This window comes from Mastacembelus armatus, chromosome 7, assembly GCF_900324485.2.
Source record: "Mastacembelus armatus chromosome 7, fMasArm1.2, whole genome shotgun sequence".
NCBI classification, from domain to species: Eukaryota; Metazoa; Chordata; class Actinopteri; order Synbranchiformes; family Mastacembelidae; genus Mastacembelus; species Mastacembelus armatus.
The window spans coordinates 9,048,620-9,070,922 of NC_046639.1; the positions used below are offsets into that span (position 1 = coordinate 9,048,620).

Below are 22,303 nucleotides of genomic sequence, written 5' to 3' on the forward strand. Positions count from 1 at the left end.
ACTCCCTTTAACGGAAGAAAAAACCTCCAGCAGAACCGGGCTCAGTTTGGGCGGCCATCTGCCTTGACCGGTTGGGGTTTATCTGTTCTGGGCTATTGTAGAAATAAGGCTGTGCAACATGGCTCCCTCCAAGAAAGGAGACCCACTCCCTATGTAAATTTAAAAGGTTCATTCTAAGATTTTTTTAAAAAATGCAACAATTAGTATTTTCTGGTAATTACACACTAATGACAACATATTTATCAATACTATTTTTCAATAGAAAAAAATCTTTTCTAATTATTACACAATAAATCTTAAATAGAACAAACTGTAATATTAGTAAAGTGGGCATTTTAAGTAATTTTGTCACATTCAAACTCTATGGCCCATCTGCAGCTGGATTGCCAAGGCAGTGAGTATTTACTTACAAAAGCCATGTTAGAGACACAAAGTGTTAGCTTGCTACTAGCTAACCACCCCAGGCTAACTGCTGTTGGTGGTGGTGCCTGGTATCTGATAAAGGTGGCGGTTTCAAAACTGTTAAAAAAAACATCAAAATGGACATAAAACCTGCATTTTATCAGTTTGTAGCACTGAAACCACATTTAAAAGAAGTGCACAGCAGCAGCTGAAGTCATTAGCAGAAGCACAATAACGCAGAGCCACTATCTTCTGGACAATGGTGTGGACATGAGAAACCATAACTGACTGTTATGAATGGTTATGCATTTACTGTCCTTGACAAACCTACAAAAGACTGAGAACAGCCCAAAAATTGGAAGCACAAGCCAATGACAACCAGGCATCATGAGGTTAATGGTCAGTCTGACAAAAGTAAAAATTTACAGAAAATGAACTATTGCTTTTAAATTGTTTTTCAACAGAAGCGTTTAAAAACAACCAAATCGAACTTCAAATTTTATATTTATCCTATATTTGATGTTTATTCTTACCATTTTTAACATTTTACACTTTAAGAACCTTCAGTCATACATTTAGCTTTATTAATTGTGAATGAGAATTCAGGTGCCCCACAAACTATGTACACCTTATAGAAGGTGACCAGCAGAAGTTCCTGTTTCCAGGCACCAACCTGATCTTGGATTGATTCAGCCTCATATGGTTCTATTGACTGACAAGCAAGTCTCCAAACAGTCCTCAAAAACTCAGCAGTGCTTCCAGATGTAGCCTGCCTTGATCACTGCAACAGCACATCTCTGTGTGAAAGTAAATGGTGAACACCCAGCAGGACACTCCTACACTACACATCAGTGCAGCAGTTTGTTACTTTTTGCTGATGTGGTGTGATTATGAAATAGCATGTGTGTTTTGTCTATGATGTCAGTGTCTCTGTGTGTTTCAGCATTTGAAAGTGTGTATGTGTACGTGTGCTTTTCAATCGATGACTCACTATAAGCTGTTAGTCATCTGTCCAGGGACACACAAAAACTGTGGCCAAGTGTTGTGAGTGATGCCATGTGCTTTTGCAGGCCTTTCAGTTAAGTACACAACATGTAGGAGGCAGAAGTGCCTGCTGTTTACCAAGTGCATCTTCAACAGAGAGGGTTGGGAGAGCTTCTCAGCAACTCCGCTTCTTTACCACATTTCCACATGTCCTAAGAGTTTTTCACACACCACTGCAAGCAGCTTATTTTGTACCTTCTTTACTAGAATGAAACTCACATGAAACTGTCCTGAAGTGCACCCACAGCTCCCACACTGCAGAAACCATTATGCCACCAGCCCAAAAACTGTGCAACCAACTATGAAAAGGGACACTTTTTCAATGTTGTAATTGTTTTGTTTTTTTTTATTTATCAAGAAAGCAAACCAGAACACACATAAAGCTCAATGTGATACAAAGATTCACTCTGTGCCATCTCAATATCTAATTTTGGTGTCTGCTATTCATGTGTGTGCACATGGGGTTAGGCAGAAAGCGGGAGTTTTGCTTTGGGGGAAGTGGGCTAACAGACGGCTGTTAGAAAAGGGGTGGGGAAAGAGCACAGACAGGCTGAAGGAGTAGTACCATATAAAGAGCAACAGATCACAAGCCAGGCTTTGCCCTGCTTGTCTGTCCCACTCACTCAGACCTCACAGCAAACTCCCAGCTCGTGCCCTCACACTCTCACCTTTTCTTCCCACACGCTTTACTTTCACTCCCACACAGTCCCACCGGCTGTGCTGAGGCTGACCAGAGAGGATGGCTGCATCTATATTGAGAATGAATGGGCAGTGGAGAAGATTGTCTGGAGTTCTGATTCTCTGTGTGCTATTGCTCAGCAGTGAGTACTCTCGATTTTTTTTTGTTTGTTTTTTTTTGCAATCTGTGCTGTTCCCTCACTCCTTAAAACCTGATCTATCCAGTCTTACATAGAACTGAACTTTACTGTTCTTTTGTTTTTGTCTCAAAAAAGTATAGTTGTCAATCTACATTATAGTGCGCAATGTGATTCAGTTTGTGTACATCAGTAATAGCTCACAGAGCAGTAATTACTCTGGTGTGTTCTACCATGAGGTTACATACAGATGCAGGGATTCATGGGTCTACTCAGGAATTGAAAGTTGCAGTTAAAAGTAGCTTTCCATCCTGTAGTACATCTGGGTGGAGCCCATGCGTTTGAAAACACACTCCTCATTGTTGCATGGGTCTCAAGTTTATGCCAGTGGGGTTTGAATGATGTTTAATGTACATTGTGTGTGAGCTGCATGTGTGCTACATAAAACCAAAAGACTACGTAACACGTGGATTCAAGCGAGCAAAAACAGTTCCCTCTGCTATGTTTCCTGCAGTTCTGCAGAGCAGGCATCTGTTTCTGTGCTGGTGATAATGTGGATGTGTGCGGACTCACTGGGCAGGCCACTCTAGATCAGTCTGAGGGCTGATGCTAATTGCAGGGTGATGTATGACTTGGAGGGTGTTGCTGCCTTGTTGGTTATAAAGCAGAAGTAGTTCTCTTTAAGCCAAGGGTGCTGTTAGGCCCCATCTATGAACACATGTTTGGAGTGATTTTGGGAAGACTAGGAGGAACAGTCCAGAGCGAGGAAAACAACTAAGGAAAAAAGATCACGAGATGGCAGAACATGTCTGTAGATTTGCACAATAGAAAGTTGCACCACATACTGTATCCATCAGCAGTTTAACAGATGGTAATTAGATTTACATGGAACTAGTTCATTAAATGGAAATCTCATTACTCTGGACAACATACAGGACTGCAGTTAAGATAAAACTAATTATCAACTGTTTATATTTTCCAGTGTTTAAAAACAGGCTCTGCTATTATTACATGTTTATTATCTATATAAAGTAATTTCTATTTATGATATACAACGCAATCTAGCCTCTGTCTTAGGCTTTAGCATACAGCTTCTAGATTTCTACTTTAAGAATATCACAAGGGTGGCTGCTGACCCATCCTCAAATCTTTACCACTGCCAACAGCAGACCTGTGATCACACAGTTCTGCTAAACTGTTAACACTTATGTCCAACCGGCATTATAGTGTGAATCTGCAGGGGCATGGTCACACTGGGCTCTGAAAGATAATGGAAAATACCTCACTTAATATATTTTACACCACCTGTCCAATATTGGACTATGTGACTGCAACATTGTATGGGTCAGAGGTCTGGCCCTGATGATGTCAAATTTTATTTCAAAGATGTTGACATTTTTAGTTGCACTCCATACTACTGCACAGATCATAGCTTCTCCATGTGGACCTGTTGTGGATCAGCATGTTTAATCAATGTCATAGCAGATTCAGTCACAGAGATATCATTAACTCCACAAGGGTAAATGAGGGAGGTGGAATATCTGAGGCAAGTCTGCTCTTCTGAGGCAATACTGAATTTAAGTATGTGTTATTTAAAGGGAAAACTGTGACCATTAAACACTTTCTTTAGTTTGTTATCTCTGATGCCTGGAAGGCTTGGAAACCAGCAAGCTCATTTCACTGAGGTCTTGGACCTACTGCTCATCCAATAACAGGCATTTTATTGGATGTACTGGAATATTATAGATGGCAGCCAAAGTCACTGAAAAGACTAATTCTGGTTGTGCATATTTACAGCTTAGGTAATAATATTTGCAGCTTAGTTTCACATTTGTAGAATCGGGCAAACAAGAAGAGGATGAGTGGATGAAAGGCAGGATGCAGGAGAGACAGCTTTTGATCTGCTTGATTAGTGAATGTGTTTGTGTTTTTCACCCCAACTCTCCAGCAAACACAGATTTAGTTTATGTACCCACTTCCCATGGCACGTCATTCAGTAGTTATGCAATCATGCAAATATGTAGTGCTGAAATGGGCATGGATTGCAATGTTGGATGATGTCATTCAGTGCTTCTTGTAGTATGCTGTCTCACTCTCTCTCTCTGAAGATTTCAGGGGAAAACCCAAGCTTTACATCTGCTTTGGAGAAAGGGAAAAACACATTGTCTCGCTCATTTCAGCTTGTCAATGACTATTTCTGTTGCGAAGCCAGGCCCTCAGGCAGCGCAGTATCAGCTCTGACAGTTGCTGCTACAATATTCCACATTAAACTCAGATACTCGCTCGAGGTTGGGACATTCCAAAATTTGGTGTGCACATGCGTAGATCCATCAATAAACGCCAGAAATACTTTTGTATAACATGTCCTTCAATGATGCATGTAGAGGAAAATGGAATAAATTTTAAAAGCTGCTGGAACACAACGGACAGTGACACATAAAAATTCACAAACTCATGAATTCTGTCAAAGGAAATGTGAAAAAATTCCTAGATTAAACACAGCTTCACACATGTCTCCTTGCATACAAATGTACAAAACACTGTTTCTCAGGCAGCTGATTCGCCCTGCCAATGTAAACACAGGCAGAATATTGCCACTCTTCTTGTGGCCCGTGGCTGTTGACCACCATTCCTTTAGTCCCAAGTTGTGATGGTGAAGTTTGATTCACGTCATCTGCTGGAGGGCGTGGGTCTTTTATGTAAGCTTTGGCAGATAGTGGTCTTATGTCAGTCTAGGGTGTGTGTGTCCACTTGGGCCCAGAATTAATTAAACCTGGAGCCTGTGTTTTGTCAAACTGCCACGTCAGTCTACAGATGAAGTCATTAAAATACTTTCACAAAAATTGGTGGTCACTGGTGGCTGTTTTGTTACTCATCTGCTAACACTCATTAACACAATCAATAGAAGGGCAAGAGGAGGGCATTTTAAAATGTTTTCTACTTCTGAAATATCTTCATTTAAATTCCACTCTAGTCTAAAGAAAGCATTGACAATAAAAAGCCAAAAACACTGTTGGCATTAAATAAATGATCATCCAGGAAAAGGAGTTGACTTGGAGCAATACATTGTCTAGCAACATTATTTACCTAGTGAAACAACCTTAATGCAAAGCAGATGCTGTACTAGCATTTGAATCTTCCTCTTACAATTACTGCTGTTCTGCTGAGCTTATAGCTTCTTGTTCCCTCTGGCACCCTGCTGCAATTTTACAGCTGTTGGGCTTTACCCACGTAAAAGGGAAGAAAAGGAGAGAGTCATCTCTTCCTGTTTCGCCTTCATTTTGAGCCCAGAAAATTTGGCTGCATCTGCAACGCAGAGGCCAAGAACCTTCAGATATCACTGGTCAGATCGAAAACACTCCTATGCTCAGCTAATGAGCAACCCTAAGGTTAGAGTGTGAATTCCAAAACAATCACTTGGAAGCACCATCAACTTCTTGCATCATACCCACTTGCCTGCTTTTCCATGCTGGCTCAGAACTAAATCTCCAGCAACACACTCAGTGATCCTCCTCACACTGACCAGTCCAAGGTTAGAGTGATGTCATGCCAAACCCCAGTTGGTGCATAGTGTATTCATATGTTGGATAACAAGGCAGGGCTGTCTATATGGAGGCTTATGCCATTTACCCTTGGGAATAAAAGCACTTAATGGGCCTTGGCTGAGGATTTTTGACTGCCAGAATAATTGCTCCTAGTAATTAATGTTCAGTAAAAGGCATGTAGTTAAGCTATGCTTTATGGTTCCTAATTGAAAACACAAGACTGTGCTCTTTTGCTTGAAGGTCCTCACTTTGGACACCACATTAATTTGTACTGTGTGTGCTTGCATGCACCATATAAACAATGCATGTGATTCTGTGCAGATTTTTGTTTCATAAGCTGAAACTATCAAATTGTAGCTAGTCTTTCACAATACTCCTTTCTCACTTTGGCTCCTGGGGCTCAGTGATGTCAGAGTCAGATTTTTGAGAGCTATAAGTTTTGATATCTTTGTACAGCCTCTCCTGATGCATTCTTATGCAAAACCAACTGCTGGAATCTATGAACACCTGCTGTTGCATCCCAGTGCTGGTTCTGACACATAGAGGAAAGTGCTTAGCATATTCTAATGTGCTAAATGAACGGAATGTTTTTGGTTACACCACCTTGCTGAAAACAATGTTAATGAGTGAATAAGGTTTAGGTGAAATAAGAGCAATGGTCAGTAACTGCTGTCAGTCATAACGTTACTCTTCATTTTCCTCTTTCTTCAATTTGATTTCTTTTCTCTGTTTTGGATTTTCACCTCTGGAACACAGAATGAAATAAACAAACAAGATGCAGACCAGTTTTAAGTAAATGTAATACATCGGCTTATATTTACTGTATGTCCATGATAGCAATTGTGTGGATCCCTCTCTGGGAGTATGTGTCTGTATTGGTGCATTAATGTGTGTTATCTGTAGCCCCAAGAAGTAGGAAGAGGTCACTGCATGATATGCACCGTGACAGCCACATCCTGTCATAGGATGTGTGTGGTTAACATTCCAACCTGTTGCTAATTTAATTTCTCAACTCGTGTGCAGTTTAAAAACACAAGGGGTGTGGGCAGGGTGGAGACAATCAACTTTTGCCACACGCCTGTGCAGACACAAAAATAGTTCGCAGGATTGACATGAGTGGTGCATTCACAAGATTTATTTTGTTCCAGTTGCAGCTGCAGGTAGCGTTTTTATACTACAATCCCAACAGCTGGATAATGTAATATTTATAAGAATACACAAAATTTGGATGGATAGTGCTTACAGCTCTTACAGCTTAACTGTTTTTCTGTGCTTTTTTTATTTCAAAGTACTTTTTGCTTTGACTTCATATGATGGAATCTTGAATGTCTAACAGACATTTCTCACCTTTTTTAACATTTTACCATCTAAAAATAAATATACATTTTTAAAGAACATCAATAGTTTCAATGTAAATTTCATTTGTCCATTTCTTAGTTGCAGAATTGCTTTAAGCATCTGTGAGGCTGAAAAATTTCTGACTAAGACTAAGCTGAAGTGATGTTTGCTCTAGTAGGAAGGAGAAAGGAATGAGTGAGGGGGGACTTTGGGGTCTTCTGGAACATCTGTAACCGGAGGACACGGACATGTAAAGAGAGTTGGGTGGGGTACGTTATGACAGCCAAAGTGTTGTCTCAGTCGATCGAGATCAAGTCCCAAGATTTAGAGCTGAAGCTCCTCCGCCCCTAAGCATGATGTCACAGATCACGCAGGTCTCGAACATTACAGTACATATGCAGGTAGGGAAGGAGCTCCCTAAGGAGACTTACTGCAGCTGCATCACTCTTCAGGCCTCCACCCCAGTCTCCCAAGAGAGGAAGCAGGATTCATCCTCAAATACCATAAGTAAGACTACAGTTCGCTGCTCATACTCTGACTGCACCCATTTAATCAGGTGTGACAGTATTTGTTATTCCTGCAATTTCCTCACTATTCTGTACCCTAAACCCAAGTGCCAGAATAGCAGGAAGCGTAAAAGATAACCACAATGGCAGCTAAATTTCAGGGAATGACTGGGAAAGGCCATGCCAGATTAGCAAGGCATAGGACACGTTAAGGGGCTGGGACCAGATAGCACTATTCAAAATACATACATACCCTCAAGTCTTAAGTCCACATACACACATGCACACAAAATATAAAGGGGGACAGAGCATTGTGTCCAATTAACATATTCAGTCATGCAACCTGCTGATTCCGCTGTTGTAGCTGAAGGTGAGCTCACTGATCTTAAACAAGACCACTGCAGGGTCCACAGGTCAAAAAGAGGTGCTCGAACCTGTTAATGGGCATGCTAAGTTTTATCAGGTTTTTTAGTCCTCATATGTACAATTATACTGAACACAGTTATTGCTGACATGTGGCAACATCACTAAACACAATTCTAATCAGACAAGAAATACTGAGTACAGTAGAGAGACAGTAGTGTTGTGTGTGTGTGTGTGTGTGTGTGTGTGCGCGTGTGTGTGCATATATTGTCTTACCATAATAATATATCAGTATCATCAATATCATAATATTGATGTTTGTACTATGTCCTGAGAACATTGTTTTCCCTGCATTGTCTGGCTGTATGGGTATCAGTACATGCTCATGAACTTATGTGGGTATGCGGGTTTGTGATTGTCATTAAAGGAGAGATGACAGATTTTTTCCCCAGAGATAAGAAGGGTCTAATAGAAGGGGGAAAAGCAAATGTAAAAACATATGATCTGATTTTTATAACAACTTCAATGCGTAAAGTGATGATAAGACACAGTCCTCCCCCTCTGCCATGTCATCTCTTCCTGAGTCCACTATAGTCTGAACACCTTGGAAATAAATGGTTCATCACCTGTCACAAAGGAAAAAAACCCAGGAACCCACACATGACAGGATTTATACTCAGTGTAATGTATTATTCTGGAATTCAAATAGGTCGTGATGATGTGCAATACAGGGATGTCATGTCAGAAATTTCTTTCTTAATCCATTTCTCCATATGAAATCCACTTCAGTGAGTTGTGAAATTCTTGGCAATCTACCAAGGAATTAGATGTGCTTCATTCATGACCCTGACATACAGTACAATATGTTTGCAGCTGACTGTGGTTTTGTTTATGAAGTAGTCTACTGTTGGGCCAGCAATGAAGTATTTGCCACTGCACCATGTGTTGTGGTCCTGCCAGGTGCTGTGTGTGCTAATTATATAAACAGGCAAATTTTGCATTTTTCATTTGCAAGACAAATACATTGTCTGCCTTTTTTCTGCCTTATAGCTCCAGTCAATTTGTTCAACCCCAGGCAAAAAAAAAAAGAGACATTGAGTACTTGAATTGACACTCATCATCCTGGACCTATGTCATATCCCCTCTTTAACCTGTGATTTAGTTAGTTAGCATCTGGCATGTCTACACACCACACACCAGATCAAAGACTGGAACACCCAGGATGAAATCTTTATGCAGGACAGCCAGGTGAGGAAACCTACTTGATGTAGCCCTGTAAAAAGAGTGGTACGGAGCAAGTTTTACTTGAATCCAGCAGCTACTTATTCTCCATGGAGCCTCGGCTGTATGCTCTCTGGGGAGAGATTGAGGTTGTGTTTATGGATCTGAAGTGTTAGGTATGTTATACATTGTTTGTCTTAAGACTGGATCTCCTAAGGTTTTGTGTTGAGAGGCCTGGTTGGAGACAATGTGAGAGCTATCTGAGGTGTCTGCATCTCTGAACAGACTTTAAGCATGTGACACTAATTTGATTGGTTGTGTATGTATGTGTCCATGCGCATCCATATCTATGTGCATGTATGTGCTTAGCTGGGTTATATATATATATACAAAGTGGCTTTTATCTCAGTGCTTGATAAGGAGGTAAAAGCTTTAAAACATAAATAATCATACTTATTCCAGATAATGAAGTGCTTTGCAAATGTTATCCAAATCTAATATTTATTGTAAGAAAATGTATACCTATGAGGCATGAAGTGAGATAGTAGTTTTAACTCAAGTGGTGTGGAGGTTAGACATTTTACCCCCACATTATTGCACTATTAAACATAGCAGCTCAAACTGAAGGCTATTAGTGGAAAGCTCTAATAGTTAAACATTAGGATGTATGCCTAGTTACACCAGTCAAAATGCAGCTTTGGTCAGTGTTCAGACAGTGGATGCCACTGCCAATATGAAAAACCCCAGAGCCTGGTTTATGGTGCTGCATCACAGTGGCCTCTTGCTAGAACAAATATGTAGAACGGCATTTTGTCTAGGGTGCTAACATCCCTATAAGGAGCTAGAAACATTTTTGGGATCCACCACATATTTATAATGATATATAGTGATTAATTAAATGATGTCAGGGGTGCACCAAAGTATTTTCCCTTTGATTGCAGCATAGTTTTGGTTAGACGTTAAACTGTTTACCCACCGCGCTGGTTTCTTTCCATGCAGATGGGCAGTGTTTAAAAACTGTGCAGGCTTAATTTGACCACAGTGATGTCATCCTTGTTAATGTCTTATTTCTAATGGAAAATGTAATTCTGTCCTTGACCCTGACAGGGCCTGAACAAACACAAATACTACTATACCCATTATGGCTGTGGCAGTAAAAGAAAGGGGGATGGGCTCAGTTGAAAGAGACTGCAGTTTCAGTTATTTGTACATATGATTTAGTATATTGAATATTCACCTTAGACTTTAGAATATTCAAATATTAACCTTAGACCTCAGAAGAGTAAGCCATCTATCCATTTATCTCCCATAAAACCCTCACATGTACTTGAGAAATGTTTTCCTACTTTTTTTTAACCTTCCTGTCTTAGCAATAGTCAATGTTATGGATGTGTAGTCAGGAGGCCATGTCCTTTTTAGTGAGCTGTATATTTTCATAGGCTGCAGACCGTGAGAATTAGACCATATGTGACTGCTAATTTGTTAGAGTTTCCGAGAACACATGCCAAATTTGTTGGCATCTCTGGGTTAGGCATGAGTTGTGGCTCATCAAGCCAAGCTGTTCAAGCCAACCTCTTCCCTGACCACATCACAGTGAGCGTGTACCTTGACTTATGCTGAGGTACATGTACCATGCATCTTTACATACAAGGCTAAAAAATCCCCAAACACTAAGAAGTATAACATGTGGACTAAAAGCTTTAATTTCTGCAGGCATCAAAGAGCAATGATTCATCATATGAAAGTCAAAGGGTTTAAGTTACTGACTTGACAGACTCTGCATCTCATGTGCTTCTGTTCCTTGCAGATGAGGTGATGTGTGAAGACACAGCAACAGTTGGAAATGCAGCAGATGCAGCCAATCCAACTGCTGATGCCAGTGCTGGTAGGAGCTTGGAAAAAAGATATGTGATTTGCAATATGGTCCTGGCAATTATAGTGAAGTTATTCCTAAGTTCTGACCGTTTTAAATAAATTCGCAATACTGTACATGTTTATCTACTTCTAAGAGAGGCTATAATTCCATAGTGATAGGACAAATAACAAACACATTGACAAAGACCTAAATTACCTGAATAAAAAAAGAGCATATGTACATGTTATATGTACCTGTGTATAATAGCATTATGCTTAAACTCTTTTCAGATGTTCCAGATTCATCTGGCGTCACTCCCACTGTTGCTAGTGGTGGAGACCCTGCTACTTCTGGAAAAATCACGCCAGATTTTACCCTTGTAACCATAATTTTTGGTAATGGAGGCGCATCAGCCACTTCAGGGATCACTATTGCCCCTGCTGTCAGAGGCAGTGAGGTGGAGGCAGTCCCAGGTGATGATAAAAAACCAGTGGTGAGTACCTAAACTTCACCAACTTCAGATGGCACCCAACTGTATTTTGCCTTTTAAACATCAGCCTAAATATATATGCATTTTTTTCAGTAAACAGTGTAGTTTAGCATAGCCATATGTCAAAGTGTTCTGGCTTACTGTCTCCACAGATTGAAGTGAGATGTGTTGAAAAGAAGGAAATCAAAGAAAGTAATGCTGTCAAGGCTACAGTAAAAACAAATGACTGTGTGAGTACCCTCTTTTATAATATGAATGTAAAGAAAGATAGATTTCAATCCACTGCCATTAAAGCTACATCCTGCAATCATCTTTATGCCATTTATCCTGTACAGTATCAGCAGCCCTTCTTCGTGACCTGTCAACCACTGTCAGTATCAAATTACCAACAGTTGAGATTGTGACATGCAAATTTATGTCCAGAATAAAATAAGAGAAGAGGGCTGAGCCTACTTACAGTACCTTCTAACGGCACTTTCTTTTACCAAGACCTCTATCTGGACCCCTACACCTCAGGTGGTGTTTTACTTGTCTTAGCAAAAGAAGATGAATGTGTTTTAAGGAGCTACAGTTGAAAATATCGCTCAGGTGGATCTTTTCTCAGACAGTCCCTAGACATTGTAAATCATGACACCGTGTTACTGGCAGGAGACAAATAAAGAGGAGGGTTAATGTTTCTGCTCTTCCTCTGGGATCCTTAGAGGAAACTGCAAGGGTGTGGCTCTTAATACACAAAGAGGTTTTGTCACAACAAGAATGAAAGAAACATCTGTATCTTCCTACTAAAATCTCCAGACACTTGTAAATGCCATACTTGGACAAATCCTTAATGTTCTAATGGAACCAAGTGTTTCGATGTGTACAGTTTGGCACTTAAGGTACATAGAGCTTGAGTAACAGGCCAGATCCCAGTCGACATGCATTAGTTAGCCTCTATTTAGGTCATTATCGTGATATCCACAGAGCCAGTAATGATTAGTTCAAAATGCAGACAAAGAGTGCATGAATGGCATTAAAAATCTTCACTTCCTGTACCAGTGGAATAAATTTAACAGGAAATATTGCTCTTGCCAATGGAATATAAAGTTTTTTCATACATGTGCAAAATTCTCAAGTCACCGGTCACTATAAAAAGTAGTATCCAATATAGCATAACAAAAAAACTCACCCTGTTCTCCTTTGTATTGTTGAATCTTTATGAATCTAAAAAATCTTTAAATGCAAGTGTCACCTAAGGTCAAGCAAAGCTGAGAATATATGATTTCTAAAAGTAATATGCAATGCGTTAAAAGTGACATGCACAGATGGAGGAGAAAAGTGGTTCCACGGAAGTTACTTTGCTGTTCAAACTCAGCCTTCCTGAGTTTCTCTGTGTCCTCAAATATTTAGGTGTTTCAGCAGGGTCCAGCTGTGGGCCCACTCCCAACTAACTCAAGGACTTAAGGTTTGCTCATAGTGGCCTTCTGGGAACATTGAGAGCTGTCTGGGATCACGTTGCAGAAATTGAGAAGAGTTCACAAGTCACAAAGCCTAAAGCTGTGTAATGAGGTGATATCATAGTTCTGGGTTAAGGTGGGAAAAAGGAGGTGTGGTCAGCACTTGTAAATTAGTATATATTGCACATTTATCTCTGACACCTTGTATAGCATCAAATCACAATACAAATCGTCTCAAGGCACTTTACAAAAAACAAAAAAAAAACAACAAATCCCTTATGAGCAAGCACTTGGTGACAGTGGAGAGGAAAAACTCCCTTTAATGGAAGAAAAAACCCCAAGCAGAACCGAGCTCAGTTTGAGCGGCCATCTGCCTCGACCGGTTGGGGTGAGTGGATAGAGAGAGAAAAGGACAGCAACAATAAGCAACAAATAGACACTGCAGGTTGGTGGGGACAGTAACTGCCCATCAGCACATCCAGGACCAGGGACACCTGCAGAAGGTACAGAGAGAGAGAACAGAGAGAGAGGGAGCACAAAGTTAGTGACATTCAATAGTGGAATATACATGGGAGGGCATAATTTGTTACAAACAAATTGTTTTTTTATAGGAGGACACTAAACGCATTATTGAAGAAAATCCTGAGGACTGGTGCAAGGCAAAAACCTGTAATTTAAACATCTTCCAAAATGGAACGGATGTGCTGATTGCCAGTGAGGATGGTGAGTATTGGTGGCATCCATCAATATATATATACTTATATAAATAAATATAGACTTAAAGTTATAAGTAGTGCTATTTTTTTGTCCCCACAGTTAAATTGAATACTTTGGCTGATACACTCATGAGTGGGAAATTAAAAGACAAGGTAAGAGAGTACCAGATACTACCCACTCGTATGCAGTGGTGTAAAGGTTAAATGAAGGCTATCAGTGCAACACCTGGAAATGAAGTGAACTTCTTTTAGCCTGGATTTGTGTATATTTCTCCATTTTCTAAGTCAAAACAAAATAATTCACTGAACCTAAAATGACAGCGTACTTCAATGGGATGACTATGAATGATCATTTTAAATAGTTTCAAATACTATAAATTCACAGACATTTAGACCACAATTTAATCTCTTCCATTTTTTTTTTTAATTTATTTTTTTGCAGCTGGGTGTGCAAAAGGCTGAGAGTCCATCATCATCATCAAATTCCTCAGTATTTGTTGGAATACTTGTCAGTGGTCTCCTTGCTGCCCTTTCAATCATTATAGGTTACTTCAAATGCCAACGCAAGGCTAACACCAAGGGAGTGAGGCTGGTAAGCACATTTCTTACTTACTTACTTACTTGAATGTACAATGTATTGAACTTTATCACTGCTGATACTGTGGACTGCAATCACTCCCCTCATTATAGCTTAAGTAACACTATGCATAGTTATTCTCAGGTTCATGTTTTCTTTCTTTTAAATGGGGAACGTTGCTGGCCAGCTTTCAGAAATACTATGCACAGAAAGAGAGTGTGCCTTATCCAAAGACCCATGTCCTGCCCTTTGCTGCCTTATTCATCTGCGCAGCCCAGTGTTTCATCTACTAGCTAGATACAGCTGTGTCTCTGTACTATTCGCAGTATCACATGATTGAGACCACATTAGAGAGTGTGTGTTTATAACTATCACAGTGGAAGCCTGTGGGGTTAGTGGGTGCATCTATGTGCATACAGTATGTGTTTTTATGTGCATGAACAGCATCTGATTATATTACTGTGGGTGTGTGTGTGTACATATACATATATCAAATAGGCATAGTGAGACAGTTCTTTATGATAAATTGAATAATGCATGCTGTCTTCAAATCAAATGTCAAATGTAGACATTGATGGAATTTTAAAAAATGCACTGAAATAGGCACATTTGAGTTCACAGCTAATTCCCTCTGAATTCACTTACAAGCAACGTGCTTCCTGATACCCAGGTGTTATTGAAAATTTCTGTCTACCCGTTCCATGACCGGTTGTTCATTTGTTCTGTTCTTGTAGGCAGAGGAGGCCTCTCCAGTAAACCAGGAAAACCAAGGGAATACTCTGGTATCTGTGGCCCCCCTCAACCCTCCTGCTGAGACCCAGGAGAAACCCAGCATAAATGGAGAGTCCCCTGAGGCGGCCAAGACCCAGCCTCCTCCTCCAACCAACGGCCACTCCACTGCCAAGACAGCAGACACCGAGCTGTGAAATCATCTACAAATAATCACATTCCAGGAACTAACCCCCACAAACACACCCATCCACACACATGCCTATGCAAAACTCATCTCTCTATCCACTGCTGCCCAATCACACAGCAAAGTGGACATCAGGGACTAGAACAATGACTTAAATCAACAATACTCTTTTCAGGGTCCTCCTTTGGTTATGTGCCTAAACAAACATCAGGAAAACTGGTCTGATGATGATGGCCATTATGGTGAATGATGTTGATGATGACATGGGCTCAGTCCCTGGGTTGTTGATGGGAGCCAGACAGAAGAGATAGAGAGAGTTCTGGGTGGGTAGAGAGTATATTTTCACGTTAATCGACACTGGTTCCCATGATGACCGCAGCCTCTGAAGTCACAGCCATGTGCTGTCAGCACCCAGCAGGGTTTCTGCTTGTCATCAACTTTAAACCTCCAAGCAAACAGTCCATAAATAAAAAACGACATAAGAGCATAAATGGAATCCTTTTATTGTAAAGCCATGACACCTAGAAAATAAATCACTCTGCTTTGAAATCAGTTTACAAACTTCTCAGAAAGAAAATCCATTGGGCTCTGAACTTGTTTATGTCATTAAGATATTGATTGTGTAGGTTTGTGAATGTGTGTGTGTGCCTGTGTGTTTGTGTGTATGTGCTCTGCTTTCAAGATCTGTATGTGTGTGTAAATGTATACTTACATCTGTACTGTGCATGGACTGTATATATCCATAGTATGTTAACTGAAGTAATAGGTTGTGATTGTGTGCGTGAGTGAGCAATGAGTTTAAACTTGTATGTGACATTAGCCATGAAAACTGTAAAGTGCCAAAGTGATAGCTCCACAAGTTGAAGTAGGTCCCCATGATGAGGAGGAATGAGTACTGAGGTTTTAAATCACAGCATTTTGTTGAACTCTGCACTCTGTCACCTCAAAGCAGTCACAAAGTTAATAGCTGTCTTTTACAGTGGCTTCATAGTTACTGATGAAAATCAAGGGGCCAACAAACTCACAAGGGCCTCAGACGCCTCTAACTGTCAAATCTGTGCATTCATTTCTCTGTGCTAATTTCTCTTCAGTATATTGTTTATGCTATTTCTACTATCAGTATTATATTAAGCAGTGTATATACTGAAGTGTGGTGACGTTTTTGTCTTGTTTTTATTCTGTGTAGCCACATTTGCTACAGTATGTTCGTGTTACATGCCAAATTACATTTCATAGCTTTTGTTGTGTTAAAATATGTACTGTACTTTGTGGCATCGTTTGTTAAGATGCAGAAAGACATTCATGGGATGTGATTATTCGAAAGAAGTACATAGTGGCTAAAATCTGTAATTTGATTTCATCCTCTAAAATATGCTTACGATTAAATTCATAAGGAAACAATAATGTTTCCAGGTAAACTGGAACAAAGAAAACATAGGATATGTTGCATTGACTTCAGTTCATTTTGTGTCCTTTCATTGCTCACATTCCAATGGTGTGTGTGTTTCATTTTACTAGCACTGTGTAGTTTTAATTGGATTTAATGTGAAACCATATAAAGCAAAAAATAAATAACTTTTTATGAAATGTCATGTTTTCAGTCTCATTTTATTAAGAGAAATATTTATCTTAAGCATGAGTGGAAAGACTAATGGGGTTGTTAACCACAAAAAAAATGTTACTACAGAGGCACGTGTGCACACGTACATACATCTGTGTCTCGGCACTTGAAACTGAAATCCCACAAGGTCAAACAGCTGGTTTGCATGAGAAGTAGTAATGACATCACTTCACACTGTTTTGACTTTCACAGTTTGGGTGTGGCTGTCTTTTCTAAATGGCACAGGACATGTTCCCAAGAAGCATGTCAGTTTAGTGTCTCACTCTCCACCATCATGATCATAAACACATCTTTAATTCAGTTTCTGTGGCCTTGATTGTTTGCAACAGTGTGATGAGTTTATTTTCCATCCGTCCTCACATTTCTTTTATCCCAAGCTCAAGCTGTGTTTAAATTCCTACCCTGTCCTGTTCCTATCCATACAAGGCAAATCTTTCCTCAAGGCCATTCAGCAGTGCTGTGCAACAGCAAAAGCAGCACATAAAACAAATACCATAAACAAATATATACTGGGTTAAATACTGCTTAATGATGCAAATTTACACACATACATGCCTGATATATACAAACTGTTTGACCTTAAACGTCATGAATATTCATCTATGATCACTTGTTTATATAAAAAAAAACCAACAAACTCCATGAATGTGAGAATATCAAGTTCAGTTCTCTTTTAAGTTTTTGTTCCATATTTCCTGATGTGGGTTTTCCCTTCAATCACACTTGGTTAGGTAGGTTCCCTCAAATTACATGCACACACAGCAAATCCACATTTTCTTACTTACACCTAATATAGTATCTAGCCATGCAGATCATTTTATTTTCCCAGGTTTTAAGATATCTGTGACTGGATGGAGATAGATGGAATGTAATTTATGCCCAGAGCACTGAAACAAATAAATAACAGCAACATCTTTACACTGGTATCTCTGGATTATTATGACATGGCTTTGAATATTTTCCATTAGAACTGTTGAGGTTTGTGTTTAAGAACGTCAGAGACAAAACATGGAATTAAAAAAACAGGGTGTTGACTGAATGGCCAGAAACTATTGGAAGTAAATACATAAAAACATAAATTTGCAATTGTGTGAGCTTTACATTTCTGACCCATTGACATACCCCAGAATTATATCACTCCAAATCTTTTCACAGCTTTCTTCAATGCCACATAATTCCCCTAGCTCCAGCTTGCTCCCCATGCATTCTTCACCCCATCCAGCCCTTACTATCTCCACCTCCCTCGTCTTCCATCCAGCCAAGAGAAGTGTATGTGCTGTGGAATCTGGGATTATGAACAATCAGCTGGTTGTTTTTATTGTGGCGAGGCTCCCCCATCAGCGTGCAGCTACAGTGCCAAATACATCATGTTTTCCCTCTCCATGCCAGTACATGCCCATTCTAAACTCATTGATGGAAAGAAAATAATGGGTGGAAAGGAAGGAGGGGAGGTGAAGAAGAGCAGACAAGAGACCAAGTGAGACCCTAAGGTCAGAAGCTGTGTCAGCCTGTGATGAAAATTAAAAGCTGACACATTTTCTGGTTCATGGAAAGGTTACATGCATGCCAGGAGGTGTTCATCAAGCCTTTGAGTCTGCTTGATAAATCATTTAAGATTTTAGGTTACAACAGTAGAAAGTGGAATTTTGCTACATTAATAAATAGACAATATGAATCTTTTTCTGCAAAAGTCTCATAACTGTGCAATAGATCATGTCTCTCCTTGAGTTTCCTGTAATATGAGAAACTACAATAATGAATGTCTATCAACTCCTTTCCTGCCTAGAACATCATATTTGATGTTTATCAGTCAGATTGACTGTGGTTAAGACAATATGACCTTGCTGAGACTCTCTGGTAATCCATTTTCCAACTATAAATATGACCTTATCTATAAGATTAATCTATAAGATTAAGACAGGTACACTAAATATCAGGCCACATTTTGTGTTTTCACATCCTCTTTCATTTGTCATCCCAGTCTGGAAAAGAAAGAAAACCTCTATCATGTTGTGCAGCTGATTAATAAAAGTTATGACACATGAAAATGTTAAGAAAATGTCAAGAAATCTAATAAATTATGGGTTAACCCTGCAATACTGGTTTTGACCAATTAGGGGCAGCAGAAACCAGCTGTAATCACATAACACACAGCTTGTGGTATGTTATTTTAATTTGATATGTTTATCTTATTAACAAACACAGAATAAGAAGCTGAGCTGCAGCTTGGGCAGTAGTTAAAATCTTTTTGCAGCAGACAGATTATTTTTCATCCTCCCCTATGTTCACCAGCTAGTTGCTAACTTTCTATGCCATTAAGTGCTGGATGAGGTTTAGCACAGAATTGTTGTGGAAACAGCTGCCTGTTGCATCCAGCAATAAGCATGATTAGCCTGAACAGCAGGTTGTAGCCATAAAGCCAAGACAATGAACTGAAAAATGATAAAACGCTCAGTAGGACTGGAGGGAACTGCAGCACTGGGTGATAAAAATGTAAAAGCAACAACTATCACATATAAGTAGTCAAGCAGTACATTGTTTACATAAAAATAGTGATTATAGCTACTCAGAACAATATGACTTTTTAAAGAGCAGGCTAAAAGAAAAGGGTGTCACATCACTCAAGGTTTTAAGGTGTTACTTTACGCATTAGTATATGACTTCATACAGCTCAATGTTGAATCTGAAAGTATCCTCAGATTAAGACTGAATTTACAGTATGAATGACACAACATCAGAGCATGGGAGTCAGTCAAGAATAAATAACTAACTTAGTAGAAGCTAATAAAAGACTTCTTTTCCCAGATGTGATCAGAATGAATAATTTGCTGACAATAACTGCAATGCATGAGTACATTGCAGTTATTAGATAAAGACAATCAATTATTACAACTTACAATTGTGAGCTATTTTACTTGTTTTATGTGTTTGTTTTACAATAAATAACCAATAGCAAGTCAATTAGCTAACTTATAATGAACACAGTTTGAGGGCACATCTGAAACTTACAAGAGAAAGTTCTGCTTGAACTTGATGAACTTGATTTATGTTTTTGAGATGCTGGCAGTAGCGAAAAAGGATTTTCCTCACACAACACCCTTACATGAACACAACATCATGCATCCGCCCATGCTCACTTAGACATTCTCTTAAAATCCAAAGCACATAACAACTGGAGAGAAACTAAAAAATCATACTCTATGGGAAATGTACTATCTAGTTTCAAAGCTGGGATCCACATTAAGGGAGGTGTCCTCTGTAAGACAAATATGGGGCCCCGCTGAGTAATGTGCAATGTGTACACATGAGGGAGTGACCAGACACGTCCTACTTGTTAATGTCCTGTCAGACGGCCATCCCAAAAGCCCATCACTTTTTAACGGATTGTTGTGTAACACACTACAATATTATAATGTTTAGAACTCCAGGTTCTTGCCTTTATGAGTGGCATAGCAAACTTTCTACCATTTTTTAAAAATTGTTTAAGGTATTTCTATCAAACATTTCTGAGGAGTCATTGGCATGTTTCTGGAATTTATAATATAATAAATCTGTTTAAATGAAAAGACAGGATGGCATTATAGAATTAATGAATGCATAAATAAGTGAAATATTCAAATGTAATATTTTGCCTCCATAGACACCTAAACAACAAATAACAGAAATTTAAATTGATATCTCGTCTGTTTCCTGCACATGGCTCTGTGCTGTCGTGTTCTTTTACCAACATCTGTTGTAGGAAACAATCTGGAAAGCATCAGCTCTCTTTTCCTGTGCACACAAGATATATCACACCCTGCACTAAACTGTAGTAAATACCCATGTAGTTAATTCAATCTACTGATAGTTTACAAGGGAACTACAGTTGTGCAGTGGTCTCACAGTAAGAATATATAGGGTTCAAACCTGACTCAGGCCTTTATCTCTGTGGAGTCTGCATGTCCTCCCCATGTCTGCATGGGTTTTCTCTGGGTACAGGCACATGGAGGTTCAGTTGTGTGTAAATGAGTTTGTGAATGGTTGTCTGTCTATGTGTGTCAACTATGTGCTAAACTGCTGACCTGCCCAGGGTGCACTCCTGCCTCTCACCACCCAGTGTTGGCTGGAATCAGTTCCAGGCCTCCGTAAACAGGATAATCAGTATAGATAATGGATGTATAATTAAGAAATGCTGGCTCTAGTGCTGCAGACAAACTGCACATTAACACTACATAATCTGGGTCTGATTTACTGGGCCAGTAAAAAGATGTTATATAAGCCTTAAAATACCAATGTTTACCTAATTACCTAATTTAAAACATACACACTTTGAAATGGGTATATCTCAAGTCACAGTGATGTAGCCCAATGAAGCACACATCAGAAGTTGATGTCTGACTATGCTATTGTTGGGTTAGGATGCCCCCTGCTGTGGGCAAAATAAAAGCAAAGCAAATAATTGGCAGAATTTTAGAAATATAATTCAAAACCCCATTAAGGCTTTACCTTAAGCTTTGGGCGTGTCTGTTCCACATGCAGTCGTTTTCTCATACACAGCTACAGTAACTGGGCTGCCAATTAAAATTATCATCAGTAAAACAGTATGCAAATGAGAAAAGGTAAGTTAAACTTTATTGATCCCATACAAGAAAACTGATATTTCCATGAGAACAGAGGAAAGAAGTATATAATAAATGGAACACTATGAAAATGAAGCATGAAAAAACAGCTAAAGGGTGCTAAATAGTATATACACAATAAATAAATAAAAAGTGTGCTGTGTAAATAATAAATAAATAAATAAATAAGAAGTGTGCTGAGACAGAAAATCAGAAATAAGTTAGGAAACAAGAAACAAACAAGAAATAAATAAATATAAAATAATACATACATTTGAAATTAAACAAAAAACTGCACTTGATGTAGTAGTGTTTGGTGAACATACCTTAACTGATTGAATGTTGCGTATTTAGCAGGCTAAGAAATATCAAATGTTATAGAAACATACACAATCACATCGAGAGCTTATATAAAAGTGACGTATGACGGCGTAAGCTGAACATAAGATAGTATTCAGTCAGATTTGACTTTTGCATTGATTGGAACGTCTCAGGCCATCTTGCTGATCTTTCAGCCGACAACAGGTTGAACTGCAGGACAGTGAATTGCGCAGCTGATCAGGTCAGATTTCAACAACACAGATGAGCAGCCCTCACCGGTTTCACCATATTCAATCACATCTTCAAATTGTTCATTAGCTATCAGTAATATTGTTGTGCGGTTTCTGCTGATTTACACCACCTACGAGTTCATTCTGGCTTCATAGAAAAGAGGGGGAACTTAATCCGAAACCAGAAGCTGCCAGAAGTCAATGGTTTCCCTTCCTCTCTGCGCCCGTTTATGAACATGCGTCAAAAGCATGTGATCCTGTCGACGCATTTCGGAGTGCCGTCCAATCAGAAAACGGGGGTGTGTGCTA

The 22,303-nt window shown here is 39.4% G+C and overlaps 1 protein-coding gene across 1 annotated transcript; it reads left to right on the forward strand.

The window, feature by feature from the left end:
• Window positions 1-2,028: 2,028 nt before the first annotated feature.
• Window positions 2,029-16,811, forward strand: cd34 (CD34 molecule). Its single transcript, XM_026331824.2, has 8 exons — window positions 2,029-2,267; window positions 11,042-11,119; window positions 11,380-11,582; window positions 11,732-11,809; window positions 13,627-13,738; window positions 13,832-13,884; window positions 14,174-14,323; window positions 15,043-16,811. Exons 1-8 carry the CDS (start codon window positions 2,186-2,188, stop codon window positions 15,232-15,234), a joined length of 948 nt encoding a protein of 315 aa, XP_026187609.1. The 5' UTR covers window positions 2,029-2,185; the 3' UTR covers window positions 15,235-16,811.
• Window positions 16,812-22,303: the final 5,492 nt, after the last annotated feature.